This window comes from Manis pentadactyla, chromosome 1 (assembly GCF_030020395.1).
Source record: "Manis pentadactyla isolate mManPen7 chromosome 1, mManPen7.hap1, whole genome shotgun sequence".
NCBI classification, from domain to species: Eukaryota; Metazoa; Chordata; class Mammalia; order Pholidota; family Manidae; genus Manis; species Manis pentadactyla.
Genome location: NC_080019.1, coordinates 174,995,159 through 175,022,882, shown reverse-complemented (window position 1 = coordinate 175,022,882; position 27,724 = coordinate 174,995,159). Strand labels below are relative to the sequence as shown.

The following is a 27,724-nucleotide window of genomic DNA, read 5'->3' as shown; positions in this document are numbered from 1 at the left end:
TTTCACTAGACTCTGAGCAGTTTATGGTATTCACTTTTGTAACTCCAGCATCTATCTAGTCCTTTACTAAACATATAATAAGGGCACGACCAGATGCTGGAGCAAGGATTGGCAGCTCGGGTTCCTTTACTAAGCAGCGACGTGACTCTAGGTGACGTCTCCCAATCCCTCCCATCTGCAAGATAAGAGACGATCACTTGTAGTGACAGTTACTGGGAGTCCATAAGATAACAAGGACCCCTAGCGTGATGCCAGGATATCGTTAGGGATCGGTGTTCCAGGCTCGGGGAGGAAGTACGTGGGCCGGCTCTGGCCTGGAAGGCTGGATCATGAGCCCAGCCGAGTCCCACTGCGCAGGTGCACGCAGGAGAGGTGGGGTGCTCGCTTCCCCAGCTGCCTGTGTGGTTCCGGGGGCCAGTTCGCTGCAGGGGTGGCCTGCTGTCGCGGAGCTGACGTCATCGCCGTGCGCTTGCCACGTCTGCTCAGCTCCGCTGTAATGGAGGCTTAGGCTGAGTCCTGTCGGAGCCGGGCTCTGGCTCTAGTTTTAGCTCTGGCTCTGACTTTGGCACTGACTCGGGGTCTGGCTCTGGCAGCACGAAGCCTGGACACCTTTTCTCGACTCTTCGGGCGGGGACGGCCTGCAGACAGACAGCTGGTTTGGCGCACCTCAACGCAGGAAGGGAGTTTTCCTGCCTGGGGTCCAGCCTGTAAAGCCGCCGCCTCCTCCCAGGGATCCCGCCCCACCGGCCGGGCCTCCTCGATGCGTGAGTATTACCGAGCTTCTGTGCTGTCCAACTGTCCCGGGCCTGGTTCGGTTTCTCGGGTGGCGCAGCGGGGATCGCTTTGTCGTCCCCTCTCAGGGGACCAGTTCTGTTGAAGTTTGTGGTCCCTCACAGTCCATCTTCCCCCACCCCATCCTCTCGCCTCTAACATCCCAGTTTTTTGCATCGCACTTTCTTTTTCTTTGCTCGTTAATTGAGCACGGACCAGCAGTCCCTACATCCAACAGTTTGAATGCTTTGTCTCACCTGGCATTTGGTGGTCTAAGAAGGCTGTTAGGAATAGGGAACAAGGGATAAGCCTGCAGTAACGTTTTGAAAATCAGGGTTTTTCCAACGTGTCATTCTTCAGTTTTTTTGTTGTGTTGTTTCGGAAACAGATTTTGGTATCCATGTTGGCGGAGCCATGATTTTGCCATAGACTGATGAAAACACAGTTTTCTTTTCAGTGAGGGTAATTATGTTGTCTTTTAATCCTGCAGTTTCAGTAATTTCTAAATGATTTACACCAGTTTTCCTGGAGTAGACATCCACTTAAGCCCCTTATAATATTTTTACTCTAAGGTATGGAGATACCACTTTAAACAGTTCCACCTGTAAGGAGTTAAAAGGCCTAATGATGTATTTTCATCCATATTTGTCAGTCCTAATGCCAACCTCTGTAGGAAAGGGAACACTTCTTTTTTGATGAAGAAACAAACTCAGCGGTTACATATCTCAAAGTCAGATATGTGACTAATCTGATCTCAGAACCCAGATCCCTTGATCACAAAACCTAGCATTTTTGAACAGTGCTGATTCAACTGTATTTCAAGTGGCTTACTGTGAAATATTACATTTACATTGGAAACATATATATTAGGTGTTTCTTGTAAACTTCTACCTGATTGTACTATCTTTCATATGATACAAGTCAACTGATAGAAGTCACAAATTGTGACTTCTCTAATGCTGCACAGAGCTTAGATCAGAACTTAGGCTTCTGAACCATTAGAGTCTCAGTAGTCCTTTCAGTAGAATAAAGTAGGTAATAGATCCTGGGAGCATTTGTTTGAAAATCTGCTTTCGGAGGCCTGTTCACTCAGTTTTTCTGGTTGTTGTGTCTTGTTACTATGCCTAGTTTAAAAATAGGAAACTGACATTAAAATTTTTCTTGTTGTTCAGAGCTGAAACAGGTTGACAACCAGTAACCTGGGTTGCAACTACAGGTGACGCTGGCAGCGGACTGGAACCTGGACATGCCCGGTGGAAGGAGGGGCCCTAGTCGGCAGCAGCTAAGCCGTTCAGCTTTACCTTCTTTACAGACTTTGGTTGGTGGGGGCTGTGGCAATGGAACAGGCCTAAGAAACAGGTAAAGAAGAAATAAGACTATGCATGATTTGTAATATCCTATAATCAGTAAGAGTAACATAGAAGTCATCATGTTATTTAGATTTTTGCTTATCAAGATTATTTCTTGACACTGAAGTAGAAATCCTGGCCCTAAAGACTGAAAGCTCAGCATTTCAGAATACTTGGGAGGTAGAAAGCTGTGATACGGGGCCCACAAAATGAAAGCAGTCCCAATTCTTACAACTGATAATCCAAATTCTAGATGTCACCTTTTTAGCTATTAAAAGTGGGGAAAAGTGAATTAAAGTATGAATTAAATGTGATGTGTGATGGTTTGACTAATTACTAACTTTTTTTGGTGTGGGGGGGGCAAATTCAAATTGACAGTTAATATGAGATTCTAAAATTATAAGTCATATCAATCAAGGGTCTTAAAAGTGATTTTGTTCAAAAATTGTTCGTAATGAATAAACTGTCAGCTCTAGTCCAAACATCTTAAGATTTGTGTCATGTTGTATAAGCATTAAAAAATGACCTTTTTAGTGCAAACTTATCTCTGTTCCTGATTTTCAAAATTAGAATGAATTAGTTGTAATCTTAACCAGGGTAATTCACTTCATTGGGAGTTCTGATCAGATAGCAGTGGAAAGAGATGGATTTCACCCAATCAAGTGTTTGTTTGGTCAAGATATTTTTGCCACCCAATTACCATGAATAGTTTTCTCTTGTGCCTGGATTCTAATTTTCAGTACTAGTAGCAATCAGTTTACTCCTGTCTTTTCAGGCGTTCCTCATGTTATTTATGCACTTCTCTTTTTCTGGCCTGCCCTCCCGCTTTCTTTCTGACATTCCAACCCCAGTGCTACTCAATCTTCATAATCAGTTTTGAGCCTGTCATTTCAGTGGGGCTCTACCTGAAATTCCAGTTTGAAGGGATTTTTCCAGTGTCTGACTTTTATTGTACTGATTTTCAATCCACATTTCATATTTATGTGCATAGTTTAGTCTGGAGTATTAGTTTTTACTCTGCTGTTCCTTGGATTTCCGCACTTTAAAAACAGTCTGCTTCATAGCAGGTTGTTGAACATAAATGAAACAGTTAATTGCAGTAACTTTTAAAAATTTTACCTTGAATTTTCCAACATTTCTACCAATAACATGTATTATTTTATATTTTTAAAAATAAAAGTGAAAAGAAAGAACATTTGAAAATGTTTTTGAAGAAAGGTACTATCTAACATAGATACTGAGCTGAAGGATGTTTCCTATTTGAAGGACATGCCTTAATTTTACTGATATTTACTGTCCATCAATTTAGTCCTTCACTACTTTTTAAACTGCAATAGAAAACCGTAGCTGTGCTGAGCTAGGATTCCAGCTACGTAAAAAGTTGTGACTTCACCACTGTATTAGTGTAGCAGCTCTTTGTTCATTTTCTTCGACTTTGGCCTTGAGAATTCTCCTGGATAATTATGTTCTTAAACTGTCCTTTGGAATCCCTTATCAGTGTCTCAGGGACTGCTGTAAGATGGCTTAGAAGGGAGAGTCAGGCAGGCCTAGGTTTCCCAGTTCTCTCTGACTTAGACCAACCCCTCCTCCTCTGTGTTTTAAATATTGAGATACCATGTAAAATTTCTTTTGGGGGAAGGACAATGAAGTGTTCTGCTATTAAAAAAGACCTGAAAACCACATTTCTAGATGGTTCTGCCTGCAGTTGAAGTCTGCAAATTAAATAGTGGGAAGAGCTAGGAACATTTGGAAAATAACTGTGCTCGTAAGTGGATTTAGCTATGATCACATATTCTTTTCTCTGCCTTCATTGTAGCTCTTCTGTCCTTTTAAGTTCTAGTCATGGTTGCCTTGTCCTACCATTTTCTACCTGCTCTTTTCCTTTAACAGCAATTTCTTTTAGCAATTAATTGGGGTAGCAGGGAGAAGAAAGTATTTTTTCAACAGATAAGAGTAAAGTGAAAGATCATAGTTGGTCATGGTTCGAAAAGTCACTAAAACTATTATTAAGCAATTATTTTGTGATATTTTTACCAACAGAGGTTATTTTGAGAGAAGATGGTTCTGTATTTGTTCCTTGATGGAAAAGAATAGTCTAGAACAGGTTGTTATATAAGACCTGGGGTAGGGTATAAAAAATAGGGAGAAAACTAATGTTAAATGGCCTAGAAAGTAGTTTTAGCAAGGATGTGGACAAACACAGAGTGTCCATATGAAGAGAAATCACCTCTGAAGTGTCTGTAGAGTATTGAAGAGAGAAATAGATCATTGCTTAAATGTGATATAATTTTGGATGATGTATTTGATTCTGTAAGACATAGGTCAGCTGGAGAAGAGAGCATTTGCCCCTTCTTGGTAGGTGTTTGTGACCAGATTAGTGAAGGTAAACTTGAGAACTTGTGAGAGCTAGTTTGGTGACATAATCAAGATTGAAATTCACAGTTCCCTGTCCTGCTTTTTTTCCTGTGGGGAGCAGAGATTTGTTCTTAGAACAGTGTGATTAGATGATTGCCTTCTAAGGAAGGAGGATGCAGTGTGAATTTCTGAGTTTCCTAGAGAGCTTTTAGTTGAGAGGAACCTGGGGGGACTAAGAACTAAGAGTGATTTTTTTTTTTGCTTTGTCCTTGCATATACTTGTTAATAATATCACCTGAGCATGTCCAAAATTATCACTGCTTTCTCTAGGCCTTCTAATTCATCTTTATTCTTTTGAATCTTTCTTGCCTTACCCATTTGCTTAGCTAAATTCTGCTGCTTGCTGGCCCCATAAAAGCCAGTCTCTGGCTTGCTATTTTAACTCTTTGCTGCACACGGACTATATGTGCAGGGGCAAAGCAGGTGGTCAGCATAAACCACACTGTTTGCACAAACGATGTTTAGGCACAGTGAGCCACTCATATTATTTCGGGAAACTTTTGTATCAGTGGAGGGAACTGTTTACTAGTCAAGTTCCCAGATGCCAGGCTTGCAAGCAGGCCTTTCTAAGGATAGCTATGCTGAACGCCTGCTTTCCTTTTGGGAAGTCTATATTTTGGTACTGCTAGGCAGTGACTGCCCACATGGCCAGCTCCTGGTAAAAAACCTTTGGCACTGAGTCACTAATAAGCCTTCTTGGCAGACAGCACTTCATACGTATTACCACAGGTAGTTGCCAGAGAAGGTAATTGTGGTCTCTGTGTCCTCGCAGAGAGAGGACTCATGGAAGTTTGCATCTGGTTTCTTCCAGCCTTTGCTCTAGGTACCTTTTCCCTCTGGTGATTACGACTCACATCCCTTTGCTGTAATAAATCTTGGCTGTGAACATGACTGTTGCCAAGTCTTTTGAATTCTAGTCAGTCATCAAGCCTGGGCATGGTGTTAGGGACCTGCAGCCCAGTTTGAAAGAGAATAATCAGTGTTAAAGAGAATCCTTTCCAACCCTTGTATCATAGATGAAGAAACTGAGGCTCAAGGGTATAAAGTTACTTTTTCAAAGACCACAGTTGCTTACTGGAAAATCTGGGACTGGAATCATCCCACATTGTATCTCAAACATTTGTGTCACAGTATTTATATTGAATCTATTTTTATATCCTGTTAGAGGAATAATACTTCTGTAACTAATTTTCTGACTGGTATTGACCACGTCTGTTTATTTTAGCTCTTTTTCTTTTTCCTTTTTTTTTTTTTTTTTTTTTGGTTTTAGAAACTTAAATCATATCTCCACTCAAGCTTTCGACTTATAGGAGTGCTTTCTTCTTTCTCACTGATGCGCTGTCACTTCATTTGACCTTTCTCTCTTTGTCTTCTGGCTTGAGGTATAATAGCCAAGTGCAGATCTTTTGTACTTTGTTTTGAATATCTTTCTTGGAGTCTAGCATTTTATTGATTTTTTTTTTTAACAGCAGAAGCATGTTAGTCTTCTTTACTTGAGACAGATTCTATAAGAATCTTTTTAACATTGAAATTACAACAAATAGTTCAACATGCTTTCTCCCTTCATGTATTTTTGACTGCAGAGGAATAAGAATTTTTAGTTTGTTTTAGAGTAGAAGCTCCTAACCTTGAAGCTTCTCATCAGAACTTTTTATTTCCATATCTTATGATTAAGTGGAGTGAGGGATAGGTTGGCTGCTGGTGTTAATCCCCTCCATTTAAGTCCCCCAGCACGTACAGTTCCAGAGGGCACGTTTTATGTTGTAGTCCGCATGAGATCCCTCCTGGTGTTGTGTAGTTCAGTGGCCCACCTCCCAGAATGGATCAGAGAACTGTGGTCTGCTGATGATTGGGTCGTGACTGAGCAGGTAAGGTTGTGAGACTTACTGATAGATCACAACCTACTTCTTGGTAAGCTTGTTCTTCTACTGGAGTATATTCTCTGGGAATGAGAAGAAGAAACTTCTATAATTTTTCCCTACCCACTCCCCCATCCCTGTTCTTCCCTTCTAGCTCTTCTGAGGCTCTGCCATGGTATTCTTAACTTCAGAATGAGCAGAGTTCATATTCCCATGAGTCACTTAAAGTACTGTAAATGTCACATACTAAAGCTAGAATTCTATATTTGGGTATTTTAGAGTAGAATTATAGCACTAATATTGTTCCTTCTCTAGAGTCTTCTTTGGAAATTTCCTAACCAAGTCTTTTTTCCTTGTTCTACTATTGTAAACAATAGTAGATCCTTAGATCTCTGTAGCTATTCCCAGGAATATAATCAATGGGAAATTATATTCCCTACCCGCTTCTTATCATTTTAGATGACCCAGCCCTATAAAAGAGCTTGGAAGAGAGAACAAGAAGAAGATAGGGATTAAAATCTCTTATGTTTTAATTTGTCTTTTAAGAGCTCTCGCTCTTTTTTCATTACTGTAGTGGTCTGCTGTCTTACCAACCTAATGGTACATATTTGCAGTGAAATAGGAAAAGTAGTCTGTCCTTAAGATTTGGTCTGATAGACAAGACATACATGTATACAAAAACTATATAACAATATGAAAAGTACAATAATAAAGGCATAGTTTAGGTATAATAGTGGCACAGAGGACAGATGAATTGGTTTTGATTGAGCAAGTCAGAATAAGCTGAATAGAGGATATACTTGATCATTTAAAGAGTCTTGAAGGATTTGGTCAGTAAATGTGCATTGAGGGTTTAAGGAAGGTGGTCTTGGAGGGTATTGTTGGTACAGTGTGTATCAAATAACTGCATGTATGTTCACAGATAGCAAATAGTATGAGTATTGAATAGGTTGCATGTGAGGAGTGATAAGAGGTGAGGCTATTCTGTTAAGCAAGGGACCTCACAGGACATAGAAAAATTTTCTGGATATTGTCCTTTTGGCAGTGGAGAACCATCAAAAGGTTTCAAGCAAGAGAGCAAAACTGTCAGAGTTTTTTTTAAAAGATCTCTGAAGGCAGTTGGAAGATTTGGTGAAAGTATAATGAATTTAGGGGGATTACTGCAATAGTTTTAGTGAAAAATGGTAACTGCTTGAACTAAAGCAGTGGGTTTAGACAGGAGCATACAGTTTGGAAAAAAGTTTTACAAAGTGGAATATATAAGATTTAGAGAATGGTTGGCTGTGGAGCGGCAGAAGGAAAGTTCTAATAAGACTCCCAGGTTTCTGAGCTGGGCAGCTAACTGGGTGGGCCATGAGCTTGGATCAGGACTGTAGGAGGAGGAACACAGAGATGTCCATTAGACAGCTTGATAACATGGACCTAAAACTTACCAGTGAGTTTTATGGAAAGAAATTTTAGTTCCAGCATGTAGGCTATAATGGAAGCCATGGCTACATATTAGTGTTCGTAGAGGGAGAAGACAAGAGCAGAAGGTCCTCGGATAGAGTCTGGGGAAGGCCAACAATTAAGGGGTAGGTAGAGAAGGAAGAAGAGGCCCTTTATCTTCTATAACACTGAAGGGTATCGCTATTTGAGTTTACCGTGATTTTCTCTTTCAGGAATGGGAGCACTATTGGCCTTCCGGTCCCACCTATCACAGCCTTAATCACCCCAGGTCCTGTTCGTCATTGCCAAATTCCTGATTTGCCTGTGGATGGGAGCCTGCTCTTTGAATTTCTTTTTTTCATCTACCTGCTAGTTGCTCTGTTCATTCAGTACATCAACATCTATAAAACAGTGTGGTGGTATCCTTACAATCATCCTGCTTCTTGTACTTCACTGGTAAGTCTTAATTGATCTTCAAGTTCTTCATGTTATTTAGCCAAGAAACTAGGTGGGACAGCCTATGTGTAGAAATTATTTTTCTTCATAATTTTTCTTCTAATAAAATGTTTTTCTATTAAACCTCAGATTACTTTCAGAAGTATAATGTCATAAGATTGTTAAAATATAAACATCTGGCCTTGGTCCATGACCAGAGAAGTAAAGATATAAATGAAAATGCAGAAAACATTTGAATAATTTATTACAGTAATGTCACAGAAGGGTTTTGATATTTATCTTTCTCTACACCATGTTAAATTTGTTATAAGTTTAAGGTGTCAATATGAATAAATTCCAGGAACTCTACCCTTTAATGGCTGTATTAGGACAGTGGTAGCTTCTGTAACAAACCCCAAATTGTATAAGGACTCAAACACATAACAGTCTGAGGCAGTTTTCCTGGTTGGCGGGAGTAGCACCCTTCCAATAAGGGGATTGGTCAATCGGGATGCAGGCTAATGGAGATTCTGCTGTCTGCCAACATCTGGCCTCCAGGGTGGCTGTGGTCCATCCCTATAAGCCAGAAAGGGCAAAGAGCAGAGGGAAGTATAAAAGAGAGTTCCTTATGGGCCTGGCTCACATCATTTTCTCATGGGTCTGATCTTAACTGCAAGGGAGGCTGGAAACTAGTCTTTTTACTGGGTTCATTGTCACCCTGAATAAATTGGGTTCTGTTGCAAAAGTAAAACTGAGACAAGAACTTGCTGTCTCTACTCAAGTACATCAAAATATATTGTAGGTTTCTTCTACCCTCTTTCCAGTTGTTAAAGAGAGCTGTGCTAATCTTGATGCAGAGAAGGTTCTCCATAGATGGGTATATAAAATAACAGGTAAGACTAGTCAGGTGACTTGACAGGTAAGAGGTTGGCAATGGCAGATTTGCCTGGGTAATGGAGCTGTGCTTTAGGAGAAAGTAGACTCTTGTCCTGGCTAGTTTGTATATGTGTCTGGGACTTACAAATGTTTGGAAAACCTCCCTGGCCTGGTGAACATAAGGAAATATAGACCAAAATATTCAAGATAATATGGGAAGGAAATAAAAATTTTTGTTTTAAATATTTGTATCACTTGGTTGTTCCTGTAATTAAGTATTAAGAATTTTCTTTTTGTATTACTTAATACCAGGTACAGAGAATTTCAGTTTCTTGAAGAATTTTAATAATTTAGTGCCAAATTGTATATATATATTTTGTAGTCTTCTCTTACCTGGATTATGAGTTTATTGAGAGTAGGAACTGTACTCCATCCATCCTTCTTTGGGCCATTTATTGTAAGTGAAGAGGTCAGATTAGGTCATCTTTAAGGCTTCTTCCGACTGTGAAGCTCTATAAGGAGATACCTCACTGTCTTAGCGGTGATGCTGGCAAGCACTTTTTCATATGTACTATGTTCTTTGCAGTGTTATCTCATTCACTCTTTCTAAAAGCAGGTAGGTATTACTGGGTGACCCCCAGTTTATAAATGAGAAATAGAGACCTTTACAAAACTAGCTCAAAATCACAGTGACAAAGCGAGCACTCATATCCACAATTGCTATGTTTCACTTTCTGTACTTATTCTGTATTTATTCCATGGCACTTGTTGGGTAGTTGATTGTACAGTTCCACTTTGACATTCCGTGGAATCTTCTGACTTGTTGAATTTTCAGGGTAATCAATCAAAGAGCCCTGGTCACAGTCAACTGTTCAGAGACGAGAGTTCTTTTAAGTCTCCTACAAATGTTGCCTTGAAACAAAGGGAGCTGGTGCTCCTGTCATAATCAGGAAGGAGCTGCTGCAGCTGCTGACTCTAGAATTCTGCTTCCTTTGCTCTGACTCATGCCACCCAAAGTGGGTGCCTTGTACCCTGCCCCTCTTCCCACTTCACTTGGTTCTGAATTCAAGTTTTATTGTAATACTTAGGATCAGCAGGAACTAAATCAAATCTAGAACTTTAGTTGCAAGGAAGTCTGAAAATGTAGTTTTTAGCTTCCCAGTCTCTACAGTAGAGGAAGGTACACTTAAAGGAGGTTGTCGTGTGGACTGGCTTACTTATCTGCCACATTAGATCCTTGCTCATATAAAGCTTGGAACTTAATTGTGGAGTTAAGAGTAACATATGTGTAATAGTAATAAGGTAAGATTTTAGCCCATGAATCTGTAAGGGGCCTGAACCAGTGAGCTGTTCAAAGATGAATGACCTGCCAGAGACCTAGTTACTAACCATCCCTGAAAGTGTTCAAGCATAGCAGGTGGCTACCTGACTGGGATGTTTTGGAAAGGACTTACATCTCAACAGTGGTCTGTCTCTTTCAAGTTTCCTTCTCTTATGTGTGTCTGATGCAGAAATTTGTGAGATTTATATACATATAATATATATTAGGTTTTTCCTATCCATTTCAAGATTTTAATAATTACCAAAAATAAAATGTGGACATGAGAATATGTAAAGTATCATTGTAGCTATCAAGCAATTAGCTGAATGAGTCTTAATCCTAATAAGCATAAAAGCTAAATATAGTATAATAAATTATTCACAATAGTCAGGAATAAAGGGCTCTGATTAATCAAAATTCTGGTTTATAGAGAATCATAAGCAGATACCATTTTTCAGTGATTTAGAATGTAACAAAATTTGCTTAATAATAAGATACATTAGGTACATAAGTCTTTTGATTCAAAAACGTCTTCGGTGAATTGGTGGTACATCAGTAAGACCCTCAGACATTATCAGCTAAGGGGTCTAGTGAATTTGCTTGCATTTTTTTGGAGAAGTAAGGTAAGCAAGGAGGACTCTCTTCTTTGAGGGATTAAATATTAGAATCCAAAATAGAGAGAGAGAGGAAAAAAGAAATGATCTGAGGAGCAGTAAGCTACTCTTGATATTCTGCTGTTCTGCCTTTAAAATGTATCCTCAGTCTGGCCATTCCATCTCTTGCATCTGACCCTGTTCAGTTCATCATCATTTCTCACCTGAATTAAAAGCAGTAGCTTCTTAACTGATCTTGTCTCACTACAATATATTCTCCACTCATCAATCAGTGTTATCATTTTAAAATACAAATAGAATCATGGCACTCTGCCTAAAACACTGCTGTGTCCTCCTGTTAAGAAAAAATATATATATAAACTCAATCTTCTGTCACTCACTGTCTCATTCCAGCCTTCTTGCTGATTTTCAGGTACACTAGGCCTGTATTTTCCTGTTTTAAAGCCTTTGATTCCTCTCCTTGGGGCTCTCTAGTCCCAGATTTGGTCATGACTAGTGCTTTTTTGTCATTTATCTCTCGGTCCAAGTGCCACCTTTTCAAAGATATCCTCCCTAACCACCAATTTAAACTGGCTCTGCATCTCCCTTCCCAGTTGTTATTTATCACTGTTTTTTATATCAGCAATTACAACTGTTTGAAATGCTTTTGCTATTGTTTATTGTCATTGCCCTTACCCCTGAAACAAATTTATTAAATACGTGGGTTTAGCTGCTGCAGCAAAGTGGCTAAAACATATTAGAAGCTTATTTCCCTATTTAATAAAGACTAGGTAGATGTTATAAGGCCAGTATGGCAATTCTGTTATAATTCCCCTGCCTCCCCCAACACACTTGTTCCAAACCATGGCCCAAGGTAGCTGCTCCAGCTCCTGTCACCACATCTGGCTGGCAGGAAGGAGGAAAGGAAGGAAACAGCTCCCTCCCTTAAGGGCATGGCTTGGAAATTGTGCACCTCACTTCTCCTCACATCCCTTAGCTACAAGTGGTTTTTGCAAGGAAAGCTGGGAAATGAACCTTTAGTTAGCTAGCAGTCAGTGCCCAGTTAATTCTAATGTGGCAGAAGAGACAGCTGGTAATCTCTGCCATCCCCTTGCCCTCTCACACAGCACTGAAAAGTAAGATCCAGGCAAGAGCCTTGTCTGTTGTAAACTACTGGGCATGTTGTGGGTACCCAGTACGTACTTATTGAATGAATTCATAGACGAATTCAACTTTTCATTCTGGAAGGAGGACTCTGGACACATAGGCCTGTTGGCCATCAAAATGAAAATATATCCAATTTTTTTTTTTTTTGCTGAGGAGTTTCCATTTTGTTTATTATATGTAAATAGACCTAGAACTAGAAGGAAAGGAACCATACAGAACATCTAGGCAATGCTGTCATTTCATAGGAAAAAGAGATCAAATATAAGACATGTTTCTAAATCTAGTTAAGGAGAGAGACTAAGTCAGTGTAATTGATGTATCAGCAGGAAGGGCATTTAGGTTAGTAGATGCCTAATGAGATTAACATTAACTTGGCATAAACTCTTGAATTTTAAGTGGGGATTCCAACTGATCCATGGAATTTGACACTCATTAAAATACGGCATTTTAGAAAAATTGTTCTTGCCATAATCCTGCAGGTTATCATAGAATTATGGTTCTTTGAAAAGTTTAAGCAATTTGTCATGAAAGGAAAAGTGGAAAGTAGGCAGCCTCTCCAGATCCTCAAGTTCCTGTGGTCTGTAAATGTAAGTGATATAAAGAAGATCTTTAGTGGGAGCAAACCTCTTCATGTAGTAGTTCCAACTGGATACACGTATTTCTTACTGATGCAGTTATCTGTTTCTCTTCTAGAATTTTCATCTCATTGATTACCACCTGGCAGCATTCATCACAGTGATGCTTGCAAGGAGGCTTGTGTGGGCCCTTATCTCAGAGGTAACAGCTCATTCAGTATCTTCTATCATTTGTAGCTAGAGTTAGTTACTAGAATGGGTTCAGGTTGAAAATGTGAAATGTCCAAATATAATTAGAATTCAATTAAATTAATATCTTCATTCCCACATGAATTGTGCTAGCTCTCTTCACAGATTTTCCTACAATATATTTTAACTTTCAAGTGTAATATAACACGAGAAATGTTAGAATCTTATTTGTGTAGTAGTTTAATTCTAGCCTCTCTGTTCTTCAGTACTACCTTTCTAATTTTAATAGTTATAGTGAAAATAAGATGAATTTTAGGTAACTTGATACGAATATATCAAATAAACAATTTTATCTAAAATACTATTTGTAGTAACATTCACTTGAAATTATTTATATACCATTGGTGGAGTTGCTAGCAAGAGATATTTGTTTGAATTGATTAAAACTTGGGATTTTAAGATGACAACATCCACATTTGCATAGGACTCATCTTGAAAATTAGAATCTAAGTTTAATGGGCAGTGGAGGAACAAATTGGGACAATATGACCTTTCCAAATTAAAAGTTGTTGATAGAATTGGCCATTGGTATCATTTTTTATATATTTGTAAATCCCAGTGAGGGAGATAAAATGTGCTTTCATAAGATTTTATCTTGCCCCCTCTAAGTGATTACAAAAATAAAAACAACAAAATGTTAAGTTAGCCCATAATTTTAATCCTGGAGTTTATAATTCAATGTGAAATTTTAAATGAATAGTTACTATAAATAATCACAGATAACTCTGAGTCAACTTTTCCTTCCAAAACATACATGGCAATACTTTGTGTCTGTAAACTCTAGTTCTCAGGAACCTTATTTTTGTAAGCACCCAGTAATTGCAGATACTAAGTCATAATCTGAAAGCCATTGTAGGATTATCTGTTTTCACAGTGGGAAAAGCAGTTCTATAACATTTTCTCCCAGGTTCTTCATTAGGTCATGAAAAGAAATGCTTACTTTTGGATATATTGAAAAACTATGTTCTGTCTTTAGAGGAACTCAGTGGAATTTTATGTTTATATCTGTTAAAGTAGGGAATGATTTTGTTGTTACTCAGAAATGGTACTTGTATGTCAAAATTCATATGTCTAGTTAAATCTTTCAAAACTGGGATTTCTACCTTGGACCCACCAAGGTAGTATTTATGTATGTAATATGTAGTACCCTATTGTTTCTTTTACTAATGACTTTTATTTAAATAGTTAAACAGCTTTTGCCTGACCTTAATTGGAGAGTACATTAGCTGTTTTGTAAAGAAATCTATACTTCTTTTTTTTTTATTAAGGTATGATTGATATGATATACACTCTTACGAAGGTTTCACATGAAAAAACAATGTGAGAAACCTATACTTCTTACTGAAAAAAATACGTAAGCTAGATTTAAACAGATTTTAGGTAAAAGACTTAAATTTGCCAAGACCTTAATGTCTAGCAGAAAAGGAATGTTTAAATAGTCATGGTGTATCTATATAATGGACCAGCATGCAGCCATTAAAAATATAAAAATGCCTGTGTACTGACCCCTAAGATATTGAGTGAAAAAAGCAAAGTACAGAAGAGTGTTTAAAATGAGGCAGATGGAACAAAATATATGTGCTTATAAATGAATACATTATCTCTAGAAGGAGATACAAACTAATAATGGGCTCCTTAGTTGGTGGCTGGGATACAGAACCAGTAGGAGGGAAACTTCAACCACTGTTATACATTTTGTGTTTTGAGCAATGTGAATATATTACCTATTTAAAAACTAAAAATAAGAGCTCTGTAGGGATTTTTTTCCTAAAATTTCTAAATTAGGTGGATAAGAACTGTCACAAATCATCTTTCCTTCCTTCCATTAAGATATGCTTGCCTTCTTTTTTTTTTTGCTTCTATCACAGAAAGGACCCCTGCCCTGAGAAAGATTAATCTATTTTAAGGAGAGGCTGGAAGTAATTAATTCAGAAAACTAAATATTATTCCTGGAGGAATACCTCTCCAACTAGACAGACTCTGGTTATTCACATCCAGGCCAACTTTCTTTCTCCACTTGTTGCATAGGGTCTAAAGTTACTCAACTATTCCTTCGTAAACCTGAGGCAACTCTTTCTTTTAAGTAGTGGGGCTTGATTTCAAGCACAGGCCTGCCTAACTCCAGCATCCTTACTTTTTTTTTTTTAATTAAGGTACCATTGATATATAGTCTTATGAAGGTTTCACGTGAGCAGCATTGCGGTTTCAACATCCATCCATATTATGAAGTCCCCCCAACCGCACCCCATTGCAGTCACTGTCTGTCAGCTTAGTAAGATGCTATAGAGTCATTACTTGTCTTTTCCATGCTATAGTGAGGCACACGCTATAGTTCAATAAGTGGTGCAATAGTGAGGCAACTCTGTTTTTAAAAAATTATTTTTTTTAATAGAAAAGTAGTACATTTTATTGAAAAAAAAATGGAAAACACTAAAATATAAAACAAATTTAAAAACATTACAACCCCATTGAAAGAACCACATTTTTGTGTATTTCCTTCTAAACTTTATATGCACATAGAGAATATATATGGATGTCTGGGACATTGCTTGTATACAAGTTTATATCCTGTACTTCTCACCTAATATAGTGTTAGGAATGTTCTTTTACTCCTACCTTACCTGGTTAATTCTTGCTTATCTTTTAGAACTCAGCTTCAATATCACTTCCTCAGGAAGCCTTCCCTAGGTTAGGGTCTTCTTTTACTTGCTTTCCATAGCAGCCTGCTCTTCCTGTAGCACTCATTACAATTGTAAAAATAACTCTTTGTGTAAATTTAAGCTTAATATCTGTCTGTCTTGGTTTGTTAGCCTCATAAAGACAGAGGTCTTGTTTGTCTTGGTTACCACTGTTACACACAGATACTAAGAGCTAAGAGCTGGGGCTGGGGAATAAGGCAAAAATGATGAATACATCTAAGATCTGCTGCTCTCTTAACATTGGGCAGAAGCAGCCTTTTTTATTTCTAACTAAACGTTTGAGAATGGAGGGAGAGGAGTAATTCCAGTGGCCTAAATGCCCCCAGTAGGCTTTGACACATGAGGTACATTGTCACAAGGTGTGTATCAGAGGAGTGATATGTAACTATCTGCCCTGCTATGGCTGAGAACAGCCTGAACCTTCTCCACAGTTTGAGACTTAAGCAGTTCGTTATGGTATTAACTGCCTTTTTGCTTTTATAAATAAGTACCTATATAAATAGTATACATTGCATATATATTATATTTACTATATAGTATGTTTGATAAACTAAGAAATGGATATATAAGAGGGACCTGAAAAGCTCCTTATCCCCTCCTATGTGCAACTGATGCTAATTTTTCCCCCTTTCTGTATTCTGACACTGCTGTTGTAGAGGTAGTAGAAATCTGCTGTGATTTTTCCCCTGCATTTTGCTCATTCTTTCCTTCCCAGTTCGTTTTGAAAGAAAATAACATTGCAGAGTTGTATGTTTTGACAAATATGTGTTCTTACTATATTTAATCAGTTTTTTAAATTTGGGATTAAAGGGAAATATTTGAATAGCTTTGGTATAAAGAATTGGAGGTGATTATGCATTATTTCCATGTTTGCAAAAGTCAAAAAAGAAGCTATTATTTATATAGGAATTAGTCAGCGAAGATCTGATTTTTTTTTAAAGCTTCAGTAATTTATTAAACATTAATCCAGCAAACAGATTGAGGGGAGGATTCAAAGAAGAACGGAAACATTATTGCTGCTGTTGTGGCCATTATAGTTTAGTATGGATTAGTGGCTCCCTATCTTTATGTACATAAAAATCGCCTGGTGGGTTGTTAATACACAGATTACTTGGCTGGTGATTTTGTTCCATATATCTGGTGAGGAAAGTCAGTAGGAATTTGCATGTTCAATAAGTGGTGCAAGTGATTCTGATGGGTGGGGTTTTGGCCCATACTTTGAGAAGCCCCAGTGTAAACAAATGAGATAGTATCATAAGAACTTATGAGGCATGATGGTGATACAGGGAGGAAACAACTAACATGCCTGGCGAAGTCTGAATCCTCAAGAATAAGGGAGAAAAGGCAGGGATGGGGCAGTTTGTCTTATTTCCTCCTTTTCTTCCTTCCTTTTTTTCTTTTGCAGTTTAGCTTCCACTAAATCTACTAAGTCCTTGCTTAAGTCACATTGCTTTTGAATATGGTCATTTATAAAATGTCCCTTTTGTTGCTTTCTAACTTGCAGGCCACTAAGGCAGGCGCAGCATCCATGATTCACTACATGGTACTGATATCAGCTCGCTTGGTGCTACTCACTTTGTGTGGATGGGTACTTTGTTGGACTCTCGTCAATCTCTTCCGAAGCCACTCAGTCCTCAATCTCCTCTTCCTTGGCTACCCGTGAGTATTCCAGTCTTACCATTTTATTAATAAATCTCTTAAGGAATTATTTGGGTCATGTAAATAATAGTGTAAAATAGAGGAAAATGAAATTCTTCAAAAAGAAACCAAGAGTTCAGAAAATTGGAAAAAATCTTGTGGGTAGGGTAACCATGTAAATTGTTTTCTAAATTGGGATACAATTAGGACAAAAAGCATAAACCAGGACTGTCCTGAGAAACCTGAGAGGTGTGGCTCTGTTACCAGTGGAAAATATTTTAATTAGTTCTGTTCACCAAATACAGGCCCTTGATAAACTGCCTATATTGACATGAATGGTGGTTATTGTTACTGAATGAACTGACTCAGCCAGTCTTACCTTTTTGGTTAGATTACTTTGATCTCTGGGTTCATGTAACAGAACTATGCTCTCTTCAAGCCCCATAGTCTTACATACTTTTTTTGACCAACATTTTATTATGGAAACTTTTAAACATACCAGGTTGAAAGAATTTTTCAGGAAACACCTATTTACAACTCTCTCCATAGTCTAAGCCTTTGATGTTACCTTCCCAGCTTCTCTCATTCTACCTGTATCAGTTATCTGTTGCCACGTAATGCTCTAACAACCCCACCTAATTCAAAACCAAAAATTCAAACCATGGTGGCATACCACAATAAGTGTTTATTATGCATGTGTTGAGGTCAGCTGGAAGTCAGGAGGCTCTCCTGGTCTTTGCTGGGTTTAGCACATATGTGGGATGGACTGGCAGTCAGTTTAGGTGACTAGGTCACCTCAGCTCTGCTCCATGTGTCTCTCATCGTCTGGCAGGCTAGCCTGGACATGGTCACATGAAGTTGACAGGTGGCAAGAGAGCAACCCCCAAAGGGCAAGCCCATTTCAAGCTTCTGATCACAGCATGTCTGCTGATAGCCCATTGGCCAAAACAAGTCACAGTGTTGAGCCCAATAAAGGGAGAGAACAGGGTCACCTCACCGACAGAATGAGGGCTATGCAGTTAATGGCAGTGGGTGAGGCTACAAGGAGGGGTAAAGAAATGGGGCCACCATTACAATCTAGTACACACCCTACCCGTGCAGTTTATGTTTCAGCAATATTGAACTTACAGCCTTCTCTGGCCTTCCCAGTTTTGCACATATGTGAGCACTGTGGATACTTCTACATTTACCCCTCCTACTCTGCTACACCAGGTACATTCACAATGATTTGAGAGCTACTACTGGCCATCCTTTTACTTAATAATAAGCTCATTCTTTCTCCCTCTATAGATAACTCTGAACAAGTGACCTTTATTTATTTTTTATAAACTGTGTAACTAAGTAAGATATCCTTTTATTTGCAATTCTTCATATCTGAATTTATGTCTATGAAATGACCGTTTTATTTACAATACCTCCACAATGTGGAAGTTACTTAAGGAAGACTTGGAAAAAGCATTTAAAACATGCTTAAGAAAGGAAGAGTTGGAGTAACTAAAAGAAGTTATAGAAAATCTCAAAAAATATTCAGCCCTTTAACCAAGTAATTCTACTTGTATAAATTTATTTGTTGTACTTCCAGAATTTTTTTCATTAATAGATCAAATTTTTATTGAGTGCTTAGTATGTTTCAGCTACTGCTCTAGGCATCAGGATAGAGCAGTGAATTAAATAAGTCAACATCTCTGGTTCATGGAGCTTAACATTGTAGGAGGGGAAAATAAACCAAGAAGAAAAGCCCCCAAGTAAAAAGCCTGATAGACATGTAAAATGTATGGAGTGGAAAGATTAGTGGAGAAAAATAACCAGGCAAGGGGAATCTGGGAGTAGGGGGGGTGTTGTAGTGGGGAGGCAGAGAAGCCCCTTACTAAGAAGTGGAAATTTGAAATCAAGGGCAGGTCATTCAGAATTACCAGATGTCCACAGAGATCTGTGTGGGAAAGTGATTATCCCATTGATACTTATGGTCGGGGAAAATAAGCTCCAAGTTTCCAGCAAGAGAGGAATGGGAAAATTATGGTATATTTATTCGAGAACTCTAGAGCATCTTTAAAAATTGTTACAGAAAAATATTTAATGACATGAGAAAATGTTCAGTATATATAGCAGACATAAACACAATGCCCGAAGTTAAAATAGCAGGATACAAAATATGAACATAAAAGAGAAAAAAATAAAAGGTCTACACCCAATTGTAAAAATTACAAAAATGATTATTTCTAGGTGATCTATATTTTGTCATTGTGATTTTTCTGTAGTTTCCTGTTATTCTACAATGAATATATATTGTCTTTGTGGGAAAAAATTGTCTAAAGAGCTTCCCAAATAACAAACTGACCATCAGCAAAGTCCCTGTTATATTATGTTCACTCTGGTGAATCATGACTATTTTGCTCACAGTTATAAGAGCCGATGTTTGGAGGCATCTGTGGTCTCATTTTCATATTTACCTTTTTCTACAGGTTTGGTGTTTATGTTCCTCTCTGCTGCTTCCACCAAGATAGTAGAGCTCATCTTCTTCTGACAGACTATAACTATGTTGTTCAGCACCAGGCAGTAGACGAAAGCGCCTCAACTGTGGGTGGCTTGGCCAAGTCCAAAGACTTCCTCTCCTTATTGCTGGAGTCTCTGAAAGAACAGTTTAATAATGCCACGCCCATCCCCACCCACAGCTGCCCCCTGTCTCCAGACCTCATTCGCAATGAAGTGGAGTGTCTGAAAGCAGATTTCAACCACAGAATCAAGGAAGTTCTCTTCAACTCCCTCTTCAGTGCCTACTATGTTGCGTTTCTCCCCCTGTGTTTTGTGAAGGTAAGTGGTTTCTTGCTTTTATGTGCTTCCAGGATGTGTGTGTGAATGATGTAAACCAGGTATATCTTATTTAATCCCCCTTTTCTCTGTCTCCCCTTTGGCAGCCTGGATGGTGGAGTTCGGCTGCATCTGGAGTGCACTAATACCGCTCCTGTTTGGCGGATAGGTATTTGCATATATGTGATGCACCTGTGGGGGTTCCCTCGTATTTTCTTTCCTTTTTTTTTTTAGTTTTTTTTCAGTTTCATGGGGAGAATAAAGCTTGTACTTAAAATAGAATCAGTATGTAGTAGCTTAAGAAGACGGAGGTTTCAATGAAATCCAGCCTGCCGTGGTTGATCGTAACATGGTTATCAGGAGTGTCCTTGAATTTAATCTAACTTTTATCTAAACTTCAATTTACTTCAGTAGAAAAGAAAAATGGTGTGGATGTCACTTGGGTCCAAAATCTTTTGGGACAGTGTAGTGCCCTTCCTTCACTCATTGAGAAACACATCTGCAGCTGGAGTGGTCATTCACAGCGAGCACTCACTTCTTCTAGAAAGACAGCACTTAAAATATAATCACCTCTCCCTCCCAACCCTAACTCATACAGCCAGAAAAGTCAGCTTGAAGGATTTTGGATGACTCCGCTCTTGAACTTTCTGCACCAACAGCAGGACAACCAGTGCATTTGTGACTCAGTGTGGCATTTGTCCGCAGGGCGTTTGTACACACACCCATCCCTGACCTCTTGCTCCCAGTGCACGGATCATCGCTCGCTCTCCTCATCTCTTGCAGAGTACCCAGTACTATGACATGCGCTGGTCATGCGAGCACCTCATTATGGTGTGGATCAATGCTTTTGTCATGCTCACCACACAACTGCTGCCATCCAAATACTGTGATTTGCTACATAAATCAGCTGCTCACCTGGGCAAGTGGCAGAAGCTCGAACATGGATCCTACAGCAATGCTCCACAGCACATGTGAGTAGGCTGGAGAAAAAACCATGTCACAACCTTCCTACATGCTGCTGATCATGTTTATTTGCTTTGTGTGTCATTCTTGTTCTTGACTTTGAACATGCAGTTTTTAGTTTTTGTCTACATGAATGCTTGTCATCACTCTGAACTGAACCTGGGATGTTAACTCATTTCTCCCACCATCCCCAGTCCCTCCTTAAATGCCTCCTACCTTTCAACTGCCCAGTCACTTTAGAGTCCGTAATTTGTTTCCCAAGCTATAATACTGGAGTTTTCTTACAGTCTTCACCCTTTGCCCAAATTCACAGAGTCATGATATATTTGTAATTCTCTTTAGAAGACTAATTCATCTTCTCATTTTCATTGCCAAAGCTAGATAGTTGCTAGCTAACATCTCATACTTAGGCAGCTGGAATTTGCTTCTCTCATCTTTTCTTTCTAAAAAATGCAAATTTGTTGTAGTATTTTCCTTGTCTGCATTTTTAATTATTTTTTTCTTTTCTTCCTAAACTTGCTAATGAATGTTTCCCTGCTTTTCTTACATTTAAATGAAACCTGTCCCTAAATGAGTTCTCTCAGAGTATTATTCATCTCATTGTGTCTCCTTCCCAGTCATTTCTCTGCATGTTCCCAATGATTCCTAATGGCTAACTGTAGAACCCTTCTGTTCTCTCACTTCTGAACCGTTTATCATACCTTTCTCACAGACCTGGACCATCTTCATTTTCCTCCCTTTTATAATTTGAACATTTCACAAATTTCATCACCTAGAAATTCTTTCCTAATTAAGTGGGACAGATTGAGGTGACCTTCCCTTCCCCTCTCCCCCTCAGAGTCCTCCCTTCAATTATCTGCCTTGATGTCTGATACAGATTAGCACAGGCCTTCAAGCCCAGGAACTGAAAGAGATTGGGCCAGGCTGAAAAGAAACCCGACTGTGGGCAAAGGACAAATTTCAATAAAAATTGAAAATACAATCCACAGTGCTAGTACTGTACATCTTCAGGCTCCTGATGGCACATGGCCATAAGGTGTATCATCACTTTGATGCTGGTAAGTGTGAGCAAGGCCGGCGGAACATTTCTGAACTGGGAAAGCTTCAGGGTGCTAGAATTTTTTTTAACATATATAAAATATTGTCCCAGTTCTTAACCTAGGAGACTAACCTTTCCAAAATCAGGAAGAGATGAATTTAACTTAGATTTTTTAAAAGCTTAACCTGACGATCCCCATTCCTACCCAACTCCATTACACTGGTGCTGGCAAGAATGAAGTTTCTTCCATAACTTCTTTATCCTAGAGAGACCTCTGTAAAAATAACCCAAGAAGGCAGTAAAAAGAAGTCTGTGTGTCAGTATCTCATGTGTCTCTGTGTTCTTCTTATAGCTTCTTGCATATATGAGGCATTTGAAGTATGTATGTGATAAATAAAAACTGATTTTCTATAGCTTTTTGGGATGTAACTGCAGGAAATATCATACGAGTTTGACACTGTGTCTACTTCTCCACTGTCCTTATTGCCATCCACTTTCTCTTCTTGTTTGTTCCCTCTAGTGTTCCCACCAGTAGGTTCCACTCACTTGGGATTGAGATGACAGTTCACCTGCTTACACTCTATTTTCTGGCTCACAGATACCTTACTTACATGTGTATTTCTGCTTGTTCTAATCCTCTTAAGTCCTTTGGCCGAGCTAACTGTATCCTCTTTGCAACCTCTCTTTACTCTACATAGCAATGAAATTACAGTAACAAATCCTTTCTGACTCCTTCCAGTTTGACCATGGAATTACTGTATTTTCAGAATTCAGGTAGATGAAGACTTGAATACTTAATTCCTTCCATAGAAATATAGCTGGCCTTGCCAGATGCCACCATACCTGTAATTGCCAGTATGCTAAGATTGTGTTTCTTTCTTCTTTAGTTGGTCAGAAAACACAATATGGCCTCAAGGTGTGCTGGTGCGACACAGCAGATGCTTATATAGAGCCATGGGGCCTTACAACGTGGCAGTGCCTTCAGATGTGTCCCATGCCCGCTTTTATGCAAGTACCACTTATTTCTTTTCAAACGTAAGCTTAATTGTTAGAAGGCCACTCTTTGTGTAATACCTAACCCAGTGTGTAGTGAATATTCTAGGAAATTAATACATTGTAATTATTACTACTACTATAATATTGGCCCCTGTCCTTAGAAAGTGTCTTTGAATACCATTGTCAAATACCATTAATCCAACTTCAACAGCTTGAAATTCCACTGGAATTGTTTGTGTCTTGTATTACTTGAAACAGCAGTTTCAAGTAATTTAAAACTTCCCTTTTTCGTCATGTAATTTTTTTTTATAATAGTTTGGTTTAGCAGTATCCTTGTTATATTGTATCTCTGCATCCTTAAGTGAAATTTAATATGGTAGCAGTGTAATAGTACTTATTTATTTTTTTAATTTCTCATATGTATTGTTTCCTTAAAATATGTTCATTCCCCCTTTGAAAGACAAATGCCATGATCTGCAGCCTTTTACTTTTCCTGGATTAAAAGAAAAAAGGCTTTAAAGTTAAAAAGTAAAAAGCAGTAGACAACCCACTAAACCCAGCTCCTATCCCATCTGAATATACGCTTTGGATTATATTCTATTTGTTCTTTCAGTCTTCCAGAAATTCTGGCTCTAGAAGGCAGCAGTATTTAAGAGAAACGCCAGCTGATCAATGGGAGTGGGGAAAAGGTGCATGTGGGGGACTGTTCTTAGTAAAAAAGCCCATAGTGCAGGGCATTGCCTTTGAGTGGAGATCATACTCTTAAAAAAGAACTGGAGATATATTTGACATACTTGAGTCCTTTTCTCCTCCATCCCATCCACGTCTCCATCCCTCCCAGTTTCCTGTGAGGGTACATGGACTCTCTGGTTCTGCAGATGTTTACTACTAAGGGCCTTTCCAGTTAAATACTGGGACTTTGCATCAGAGCAGGATGATGTTAATACCGTGGGAGGGAAGGGCAGGGCAGAGAGGAGGTTGGGAGGAATGCTGGAAAGGTGAAAGGTCCTTGAATGAGGAGACTGGAAGCATCTCCTGGACTCCTGTGGGATTGCCTTAAAATGGAGGGTGGACCTAAGTCCTAACTACATAAGCATTTAGTTTCAACACAGAGGATTTAATTCAGTCAGCTGAATTCTATAGGCAATTAATGACTTCTGTTGGCCCATGCGGTGCCTTAAAACCTACAATAACTAGACATTTTACTGGAATTTTCTGCTTGAAAAAATAAGTATTTTCCTTGCTAGGGTTGGGCAGCTTAAGAATCGGGTGGAATCCCGAGAAGGATTAGGGAAGTTAACTTGTTATTGCTTTTGCAGAAGCAAACGGGTATGTCAGTACTTCTCAAAGTGATCCTTGGGCCATTTGCACATAAATCACCCAGCTCTTTAAAAACAGTCTTTCAGGACTCCTATGAATCAGAATCTCTGAAGGATCCCAGGAATTGGCAGCATTTGCATATTTAGAAATGATTCTTAGGCACTCTGAAGTTTGAGAACATTCATTTAAAATGTGCCTATTACCTGTAGCTGTTACAGTTTATAGTCTGTCCTCACCTTTCTACTCAGTTTATAACTTACTAGCACATTTGATTTTAATTGTTATAATTGCCACAGAGTCTGAAATTGCCTCAGTCTTTTTAGAATATTAATGGTGAGCCAATTTTATGTATATTATTGACTATATCATAAAACCCAGTTTAAACATTTTCTTCCTCCCGAAGAAGGACCCTGAGACTTGGCTACCTTTCAGAGTCATGATAATTTGGCTTTATTCTCAGATGTGAGCCTTGACGTCTAAATCTTTTAGATCTGATATAAAACATTACAACAGTTTGCAATCTGTGACCTCTGGCCTGCTATTCATGATATATTTTTATTAGTAAAGTAGGAATTAGCCTCTTAGAGTGAAGAATTTGATGCCAGTGAAAACAGTGAGCCATGATTTTAGCCAGTCTTATTTTTTCTTCCTTCCTCATTGTCCATCTTTGTACACCCTAGTCTCAATATCCAGGGGGAAAAAACCAAGAAATATGTGGTGTAGTCAGTCACAGTGGGTAAACAGTTAAAGGAAAAACTCAGAAAATTACTGATGTTTCAACTTGTAATACCTCCTCTCCCCCCCAGCTTGTCCAGTTTAGGTATTTATGTCTTAGACAAACTCACAAACTAACAGTAATTTTTACATTTTTAAGTGGTTACATTTGAGGTGGTTATTAAGAGTTCCTACATAGTATCTTCAGTTTTTGCCTCTTGACTTGGGAAGTCTAAAATATTTCCCATTTGTTCCTTTATCCAGCCCCTGTCTTAGATAAATACATTTTTGGCTATCTCCAATAAGATGTATACCTAAGATACAACCTAAGAAAAATTGTGAGGCAGAGTTTTTTTGGGCATCATCCCATTTCGTGTCTCAGGGGCACTGAAATAAAATTTATCTTGTTATTCCTGGAACAAAAAGGAAAGGGTTGGAGTCTCTAGAGCAAGAAACAACCTCATGGATTTCCAATAAGCAGACCTATTTGCTGTTGGATATGGGAACCTGTAAATAATGAAATTATTTTAGGAGAAAATATGAAAATAATGAGTCTTTTTCCTTTTCTATGGAATAATGTTTTGCTTTTTAACTTCCTTACAGTTCCTCTTTCATCGTCCATTAAGGCTGTTAAATCTGCTTATCCTTATTGAGGGCAGTGTCGTCTTCTACCAGCTCTACTCCTTGCTGCGGTCGGAGAAGTGGAACCACACACTTTCCATGGCTCTCATCCTCTTCTGCAACTACTATGTTTTATTTAAGCTCCTCCGGGACAGAATAGTATTAGGCAGGGCATACTCCTACCCACTCAGCAGTTACGAACTCAAGGCAAACTAAGCTGCCTCTCAAAAATGAGGGAGAACTCAGATAAAAATATTTTCATACGTTCTATTTTTTTCTTGCGATTTTTATAAATATTTAAGATATTTTATATTTTGTATACTATTATGTTTTGAAAGGTGGGAAGGGTAAGGGATATTAAATGTATCCATAAACAAGGTGATGTGATCTTTCATGTGTTAGTATATTTGAATAGTACACAGATTAGAGGTGTGCCTCTCCAGTAAAGAGATAGTTTGTATGGCTCTGGAATAGCTCATTCATTTGTGAACACATCTCATGTATTGCTTGACCCAGTACCTCTGGTGTGTCTGCTTTCCTCCCAATCCTTCTCATTCTCTCTGTCCTCAGTTGGCTTTATTGCTACAGAAAGAGAGATGAGTGGAGTTGCCAGACAGCACCCCTTCTCGTTTCCCTCTGCTGGCTAATTGGATCGGAGTACAGGAGGGAAGGAGTGGCTTGTGTAGTCCTGGGTGGGGTTCTTCTTGTGCCTACTGGGTGGAAACATTTCTGAGATAGGAACTCAGCGCTCTGTCCTGCCTTATAGGATTTAAATATACTTTTCTATAAGCTGCTACTCTGAAACTGAGAATATTGCTGTCATTTTCTCCTGTTCTTCCACTCTTTTGCCTCTATAAATACTTACCTTTTATTGTTAGCTGTTTGAAATAATGCTTTTTAAGACAGTCTTTAGAGTGCCCAGGCTCCTGTGGGAAGCAGCTGGATCAATGGGAGCAGGTGGGTGTACACGCCCTGTGGGCTGGAGAAGGGCGGCTTGAAGAAACTGAGCAACTGGAGGAACGGGCGAGCCCTCAGCTAAACGATCTTGGATGCAGTCTAGCAGCAGCCCACCTATGGCAGCATGTTTGGAGTTAGGAGCACAAGTGAAATCCAAGAAATTGCTTCTTTGTCCTCAGATAATTTAATCTGTGCTCAAAAAACCTGTGTATTTAACTTCACTCCCCAGAAACTTCGTTTTTGGGGGCATTAACCCTTTTCACTTTTCAGTACATGTTCTTGAGAGGTGATTTACTTAAGTCAGCTGATGTTACTAGTCATCTCAACTTCCAAGGCCTTATCTTGAGAGCCTGAAACATATTCTCACGTGTTTTCTGTGCTCAGTTTGGTTTTTATATACTGTGAAGCTTTTGGTAAATCACAATATGACCTGTAAAGTAAAAAGATCAATCATGTAACTCATAAACTGGCCCTAAAAACAATTTTTTGCAGAAGAGTGCCTAACAGGTTTTCAGCAAAGGCAGCCTTGTGGGGAACATAGATGTATATCAGCTATCTAAAGTGACTGCTATGTTTAAATCAAACATTATTTCCTTAAGTATTTTGATGTGTATCCCTTTTTTAAAAAGTTACATTATTTAGCATTCAGTCTGAGTCTGTTTAGCTATTCAACAAATATATTGACCACCCTGCAGTATACTAAGCATTGGGGATATAGCAGGGAATAGGAAATGCAAAGGCCGTGCCCTCATAGAACTTGCAGAGTGGGCGCTAGTGGTACAAAGTGTGCCATAAATAAATTTATATATAACATCTGGCAGTAATAAATGTGGCCAAGAATAAATAGATCAGAGCAAGGAAATAGTGCTAGGAAAGGCATTGCTAGAAGGCTTCTTTGAGGAGATGATATGTGAGCAAAGACCAGGTGAAA

General features: G+C 38.8%; 1 protein-coding gene across 3 annotated transcripts; it reads left to right on the top strand.

The window, feature by feature from the left end:
- Window positions 1-389: 389 nt before the first annotated feature.
- On the top strand, window positions 390-26,223 carry TMEM39A (transmembrane protein 39A). 3 transcript variants are annotated; one of them, XM_036883483.2, is made up of 9 exons: window positions 391-764; window positions 1,944-2,130; window positions 8,056-8,278; window positions 12,908-12,991; window positions 17,242-17,396; window positions 19,838-20,186; window positions 20,967-21,154; window positions 23,073-23,220; window positions 25,819-26,223. In XM_036883483.2, exons 2-9 carry the CDS (start codon window positions 2,018-2,020, stop codon window positions 26,050-26,052), a joined length of 1,494 nt encoding a protein of 497 aa, XP_036739378.1. In that variant the 5' UTR covers window positions 391-764; window positions 1,944-2,017; the 3' UTR covers window positions 26,053-26,223. The 3 variants fall into 3 exon arrangements, with proteins under 3 accessions (XP_036739381.1, XP_036739378.1, XP_036739379.1); XM_036883484.2 differs by having other exon boundaries at window positions 394-764; window positions 23,073-23,193; XM_036883486.2 differs by lacking the exon at window positions 12,908-12,991 and having other exon boundaries at window positions 390-764.
- Window positions 26,224-27,724: the final 1,501 nt, after the last annotated feature.

Excerpts from the sequence above, each read along its gene's own strand:
- TMEM39A (XM_036883483.2), top strand. The coding sequence starts at position 2,018 with ATGCCCGGTGGAAGGAGGGGCCCTAGTCGGCAGCAGCTAAGCCGTTCA. Across the intron at positions 12,992-17,241 it reads TGTGGGCCCTTATCTCAGAG|GCCACTAAGGCAGGCGCAGC; the intron begins GTAACAGCTCAT and ends TCTAACTTGCAG. Across the intron at positions 17,397-19,837 it reads CTCCTCTTCCTTGGCTACCC|GTTTGGTGTTTATGTTCCTC; the intron begins GTGAGTATTCCA and ends CTTTTTCTACAG.